Source organism: Abramis brama, assembly GCF_963993115.1.
Source record: "Abramis brama genome assembly, chromosome: 9".
NCBI lineage: Eukaryota > Metazoa > Chordata > Actinopteri > Cypriniformes > Leuciscidae > Abramis > Abramis brama.
The window spans coordinates 9,478,620-9,486,147 of NC_139971.1; the positions used below are offsets into that span (position 1 = coordinate 9,478,620).

The following is a 7,528-nucleotide window of genomic DNA, read 5'->3' on the forward strand; positions in this document are numbered from 1 at the left end:
AACTAAACTTAATATGTTAAGTCAAGCACGAACACATACTTTTTTAAGTTAAAACAGCAGATTATTTATTATTCTAATGTTGAATTTTAAGTTGTGATAAATAATCACAGCAATCATTTTCTACAGTGTAAATACAGTACGGGAGAGAGAGAGAGAGAGAGAGAGAGAGAGAGAGAGAGAGAGAGAGAGAGAGAGAGAGAGAGAGAGAGAGAGAGAGAGAGCTGTGTGTGTGTGTGTGTGTGTGTGTGTGTGTGTGTGTGTGTGTGTGGTACTGATAAACTCTAGTTTATGGGGAAAAAATATCCCTACAAAGATGGCAATATCTGAAATTCTTGTCCTTGTGGGGACATTTGTGTAGTCCCCATTAGGATAACAGCTTATAAATCATACAAATAACATCATAATTTCAAAATGTAAAGTTTTCTGTGAGGGTTGTGTTTAGGGGTATGGTTAGAGTATAAAATATACAGTTTGTACAATATAAAAATCATTATGTCAATGGAAAGTCCCCATAAAACATGTAAACCCAACATGTTGTACCCCATATGACAAAATGTCCCCACAAAGATAGCATAGCAATATCCAGAATCCTTGTCGGGACATAATTTGGTCAACATGAGGAAAACAGCTTATAAATCATACTAAGTGATGTTTTTTTTTTTTTAAATTTTTTTTTTAATGTAAAAATGCAGAAAGTTTCCTGTGTTGGTTAGGATTAGGGTTAGGCAACAGGAAATATCATTAACTTGAAATCAATGGAAATATGCTATGTCCTGTTTATTAATATAGTGAAACGTGTGTGTGTGTGTGTGTGTTTACCTCAGCGTGCCCGGCAGTGAAATTGAATTTGCTATACAAATATGACAGTAAAACAATGTTTGATTGCACTACACTGATCATCGCTGGAAAATGTTGCTTATTACTGGAAAGCTACATTGTTTTGAAAGCAGCTGAAGTACTATAATGTAGTTGGAAATATAAACTATATATGTAGTTAGTTGGAGTGCCATCATCATTGTGGTTTGTGTGTTGGATGTTAAGGATGACGTGCTGACAAACTACCTTGGTTTAATTTTCTTGTTGTCGTTTTACTCTGCATCAACCCTTTATCCACATATCACAGAACTAAGTTATTGTGCAAAATAATCACTCTTAAAGTGTACAAACTATCTGTGCGGATCAGCTGTGCTACACACTGTATTCATAGAAATAGCGGTCGGAAGGATGTGAACTATATGCTAAGAAAGTATTTTGAAATGTATGTTGAGGAATAATGAATATCCATCAGAAAAATCAGGTGTGAGGTAGATTTAAAATAGATTTAAAATTCACCTGTCAGCGCTATTTGACAATGTTTCCGGCTTTAGAACGCCTTCACAGCATGACTGCTATAGATACTTTAGTGCAAGCACTGCCTATTCTGTTCAAAGAGCAGTGACACCGCAACAGCGTATTGACTGCAAGCTAAGAATAACTCAGTTATTTTGTAAAAGAAGAAAAGTCAAAGAAATCTTGATCAGCAGCCATGGTTGGTGTGTTTCTACTTGCATGTAAGTAATGAAATTACAAAATCTTAAATATTCAATAAATTAAATCTAAAAAAATGCTGGTGCTTTTTTTAATGATAATATATTATTATTATTTCCTAGATATCTCAGTGAATCTATTCCTTCAAAGTCAAGGTATGTTTGAATAGTGCACTGAATAAACACCTTTGCAGTAAATGTAATATTGTACTTTATTAGGATGAACAAACGTCTTATTTCCTTCACAGGCCAAAAGCTTCAAAAAGCTAAGATTTTCAGTGAAAATAGAGAAGTACCAGAAGGTGGTAGACTGGAGGTTACTTGCAGTACATTTGGTTTAACAAAGTCAGAGGTAAATGTTTATGTATATCTGTGTAAAGATGGTAAAGCTATAGATGTGAAAAAACAACCCACTCGACAAGACATCACCTTTAAAAAAGAGAGAATAGAAAGGAACTGTTCGGGCAACTACAGCTGTGTGTTTTCTGAAGAGCAGTTGGATTTAACCGAAGTGATGGGATATGGTGATACTATCATCTTCATAAATGTGATCGGTAAGATGTACGACATTTCTGCTTACATTTGAGAGTGTGTTTGGTTCCTGTGCACAGATGAGACATGTTGAATAACACACTTGTGCAGATTAACCACAATAGGCTCACTGTTGTACAAAATTGTCTTTAATGAGAGAGAAATGTTTGAAATTGTGTTTTTCTTTTTGTTTTAGACCCTTTGTCCTGGAATGCATTAAAGGCCATGCTAAAAATGTAACCATATGTGTTTCCTTTCTCTCTACAGAATCTTTATTTAATTCACAGATACATTTGCTAAAGTCTGAGGTGGCAGTGGGAAGTGATGCTGAGTTTAACTGTACAACATCCAATCCTATAAACAAAAACCTGTCCAATAATATGATTTTGGCTTTTCTCATGAAAAATGAAAAGCCTATTAAAGTCAATATTTGGGACAAAAAAGAGACGATGACAATATTCACCCTCAGAGAGGTCCGGATGGAAGATGCTGGAACATACAGTTGTGCTATTTTGTTAAACATTCTCCCTTACCCTGGAATGAGACTCGATCGAAATAATAAAGTCAACCTTCAGATAGTTGGTAAGAATTATGGGGGGGGGGTTAACACATGGTTAATGTGTTTATAAGGCTGTACAGGGTGCCATGCATTCTTACTATTATGATTTACTCAGTTTAGTGAGAAAATATACCTTTGTGAAAAATAAGTACACTTTAGCATACCTTTGAAAAGAGTTGTTATTACATAAATACTGTACAGTACTTTAAAAGAATAGTTACATGCAAACAGGTGACTACATTGCATGTTAATTAAAAAAATAAATGAAAATGTATTATAGTTCAAATTTATATGAAATGCAATTAGCTGAAATTCAGAGGTTTTTTTTTTTTTTACCCACTTAAGTACAGTAGTACGTACTACCGAATGTAGTGACAAACATTTATAGTACCCATAATGTTGCCGTAACTTTGCCAAGTAAGACATGTTCCTGGATCATTTGTTGATCCTGGAACAACAATCCTGTCCAAAAACAGTCCTGCACCTAAACCTAACCCTGCCCATAACTTATCCCTAAAATCAGAGGGTAATTATAGGCGAAAAAGAGTGGTGTAGAAGCCCTTTACAGTTAAAATGATAGCCAAGTACTTTACATGTGATTTAGTATGTTAGCCAACAGATGAAAATAAATGTCCTACTTTAAAGCATAACAAAAGATTATTTAAAAAAATATAATGATTTTATCATAATGAAAGGTTACTTTATTGTTTTAAATGGTTAGTTCACCCAAAAATTTTAATTCTGTCATTAATTACTCTCCCTCATGTCGTTCCGAACCTGCAAGACTTTCGTTCATCTTCAGAACACAAATGAAGATCTTTTTGATAAAATCTGAGGGATTTCTGTCCCTCCGTTGACAGCTACCAAACTACCACTCTGACGCTTCAAGAAGTTCAAAAAGAGATCGTAAAACTAATCATGAACAAAGTGGTAGTTGTGTAGCTGTCAATGGAGGGAAAGAAATCACTCAGATTGCATTAAAAATATCTTCATTTGTGTTCCGAAGATGAATGAAAGTCTTACTGATTCGGAACGACATGAAGGTGAGTAAATGATGACAGAATTTTCATTTTGGGTAAACAAATCCTTTAAGAAGCATAGACAAGAGTGTGTACTTTCTAAGTACAGTCAAATGGCCTTTTATTTAATTAATATCATATTACCTGCAAGAATAGTTTAAAAAATACACTTTATTTTAAGGTGTCTTTGTTACATTGTAATTATACATTTAACTACAGAGTAAAATTAGTAACTACATGTATTTACTATAGGGTTAGGATTAGGTTTTGGTTTAGGGTTAGTTACATGTAATTATGCATAATTTTTAGTTATTACTATTGTAACAACATGTAACAATGACACTGTACAATAAAGGTTGCCAAATATTTGTAAATATTTAAGTACACCACAAATACACATTCAATAAGCACACTTTTTATTTTACAAGGGTAGTTAAATACAGTATTATATTGTAACAATCAAACCTAGAAAATAAGAGTCTTTTTGTGTTTCTGGGATTTCTTTGACAGTGGCATCTAGCAGCAGCTATGACAAAATCATAATTGTCATAATAATGTGCTCTACCATAGTGTTGTTCCTCAGTCTGTTTCTGGGAATTTGGGCAGTAATCCGAAAGAGAGGTACTGTGGCACTTTCTCCTCAACTGCAAACATTGACACGTTTCACTTTCTTGAAAAATTCTGTTTAAATCCCAACACTAATGTTTTGTTTCTAATAGGATGCATCGGATTCCACAAGGAAAGGTCTGTTTGAGATTCTCAATTAAAATATATTCAATATTCAATTACATTTTGATGAATTTCTAATCAACAGATCCTTGAATGAGACAGAGCTCAAAGGAAATGACGTGTACTACGAAGGTATTCATTGTATGGTTCTTCTTGCTTTGTTAAACTATTTTCTATTAACAACAGGAGATTTGGATGGGACCAGTAGTGACAGAAGTAGTTGGGGGAGGAGAGGGGTTGTAAATGGGTACGCTGTCCCTATACATAACAACTGAGCTCATGAATATTAATTAACTCGTGTTGCTTAGTAATCTTCCCATAGTCATTCTTAAAAGTTTTGCTTATATTTTTCTGTACATACTGTAAATGTAAGTGGCAATGGTATATATTTTGAAGGGGTAGTTTGCTTAAGAATGACAGTTCTTTCATCATTTACTCACCCTCATGTTATTCCATCCCTGTATGACTTCTGTGGAATTTGAAAGATGATTAGAATCAGAAGAATGCTGGGATCCAAATAATATTGAATGCCATTGACTTTCATTGTATGGACAAAAACATTTTTTTTTCTTATTTTGTGTTCCATAGAAACAAGAGATGCATACTAAAATATGTACAATTTAAATATTTATCTGATAAAAGTATATTTTGTAAGCATTTAGGTGTCCACTACCATACCAATAACCTCAAAGCTAAACAAATAGACTAAAAACTGTTAAACTCCAATTTCCAAATTTCACAGGGTGTTTTGTTCTCTTTGCTTCTGTTCTGAGTAAATTTTGTCTCTTACAAATTTATATTCTAGAAATGCCCAAACCTGATACAGCTGGTACTGGTGAAATACAAAGTGTTGTCTGGTAAGCCAGTAAGAATGAATGAATGAATGAATGAATGAATGAATGAATGAATGAATGAACGAACGAACGAACGAACGAACGAATGAATGAATGAATGAATGAACGAACGAATGAGCTTTGCACTGTTCAATCTTTAATTTTCCAGTCTCTGATTGATTACATGTACCATTTCAGCTTTCAGATTATTGATGTTTTATTATCTATTTTTGTTCCTATTCTACCTATTTCTACCTATTTCTTTGACTTTCCATGCAAATGCTGTAAATCAATGTCCATGATGGCTTAGTTCTGTCGCAGTGTGGGATGAGTTCTCTGATATCGGTACGTCTGCACTCTAAAAGATTTCTTGTAAATTAACTGTTGTGGTTTTTTTTAATGCAATATTACAGTACTGGAAAACACAGTAACTAGGCTATACGACAAACAAAATCATCTTGTATTTCTAGCGTGAAATTTGGCAGTTTTGTACTGCACAATTACAATGACTAGCTAAGTCTGCATTACACAAATTACTTGTATTTTTCACAGATGAAGAGTATGATGATCTGGTCTTCCAGCAGTCTTAATGGCCTTCCTGTGGCTCTATCAGTAGAGCAATCAGTAGATAGCAATGCATGGTCATAGGTTCGATTCCCAGGGAAAGCAAGAACTGATCAAATGTGTTCCTTGAATGCAATGTAAATAGCTTTGGATAAAAGTGTCTGCTAAATGCATAACTATAAATGTGATAAATTGGGTGTCTTTTTAATATTATTTGTTTGTCACTATTGTTGTTGTTTTTATGACAGTGACCAACTAAGTGTTGACCATCTCTTTAGTCATTGTGATTTTTTTTTCATGACTTTACTAAAGTCTAAAAATCTCTCAGAATGAATAACAAAATACAATATACATGTTGTTTATGTAACATATACTGTATGCAAATTCAGAATACATGTTTTTGAATAATTAATTAAAAGAATTCAAATCTGCCATCTGTTACAGTGTGTTCACAAATGTATTGAAGAATACCTAATAATAAAATGTTTTGAATGAAAATATATTTCACCTGGTAGGCTACAGACTGTATTTCATAATTTTTAAACATTGTAAAAATAAATAAATATTGTAATTTAAATTTTATTGAAAAAACGGTATTTTAAATGTTGGTTAAACTAACAAAAATTTTTTGACTATATAAAAAAAAAAGTAAAAAAATAAAAATAAATATTTTATTATTTAAAATATTAAATAGCTAGTACGTACAATGTCACATTTGATTATGAGGGTCTAACTAACAAACTGACCATGCTCAGTTTGATCACTGGTAAATGTATAATTCAAATGACAGTGTCTTTATATCATACTAATTCTAAAATGGCAATACATGACTATTTTTACAACATAAATGAATCAATATCTTTGCAAAGCTTGTAAGCATAGGCTACTAAATGTTTATAGAGATATCAGGTGAGCAGAATGTTACATATTTAACTGTGTTTAGCAGTTAGTAGTATCCTAACCTTGTTTGATAGGTAGAAATATATAAAACTGGTCTTCTTTCTGTTTCTGAAGAGCCAAATTCAGTTATGTATGTCAGATTTTAAATTATTTCACAAAGATACATATGAGTGACATTTGATACATTATTATCAGATTAGTTGGACTTCAATGCAAATGTTTAAAATAGATTAAACTGGCCTAAACATGTCATCCCTAATCTGAAATGATTAAAATTAGAAATCAGAAATAATTTTATTTGTGTGTTCACACACACACACACACACACACACACACACACACACACACACACACACACACACACACACACACACACACACACACACACAAGGATTTGTTTACTTAGTACTTACATACATAGATTATATATCACAGGGAGATGAATTTGGCTTTTCTATTTCTTATACGAGTACAAAGTAGAATGCCATACCAAAGAAATGTCAAAGAGAAAAGTTTGGTAAGACTATATTTTAAGGTGACGTAGTTAGACGCTACTAAATGTACTTACTAAATTATGCATAATTATAACTAACCCTAAACCAAACCCTAACATGTAACTCAGTTTAAAGTAAAAAAAAATGTTTAAATAAATAGAGTACATTAATATTACATTAATATAAAAGTAATTAATATTACTAGTAATAGTACTTATCTGAGTATGTACAATGTAAGTATGTCACCCTAAAATAAAGTGTAACCAAAAGTTGTTCTCTGCCACTTCAGCAGTGTGTTTAAAATTATACCTGATGGAAAATTTGCAAAAGGTTAGAACATGTCTCTGAGCAAGACCGTTATGACACACTCAAA

At 32.6% G+C, this 7,528-nt stretch overlaps 1 protein-coding gene across 2 annotated transcripts; it reads left to right on the plus strand.

The window, feature by feature from the left end:
* Window positions 1–1,426: 1,426 nt before the first annotated feature.
* LOC311090013 (uncharacterized protein) lies at window positions 1,427–6,223 on the plus strand. 2 transcript variants are annotated; one of them, XM_084125113.1, is made up of 10 exons: window positions 1,427–1,550; window positions 1,650–1,682; window positions 1,775–2,080; window positions 2,325–2,639; window positions 4,146–4,256; window positions 4,355–4,379; window positions 4,450–4,496; window positions 5,170–5,221; window positions 5,508–5,542; window positions 5,750–6,223. In XM_084125113.1, the coding sequence occupies exons 1-10, from the start codon at window positions 1,526–1,528 to the stop codon at window positions 5,785–5,787; spliced, it is 987 nt and encodes a 328-aa protein (XP_083981239.1). In that variant the 5' UTR covers window positions 1,427–1,525; the 3' UTR covers window positions 5,788–6,223. The 2 variants fall into 2 exon arrangements, with proteins under 2 accessions (XP_083981239.1, XP_083981240.1); XM_084125114.1 differs by having other exon boundaries at window positions 4,206–4,256.
* The last annotated feature ends 1,305 nt before the right edge of the window (window positions 6,224–7,528 follow it).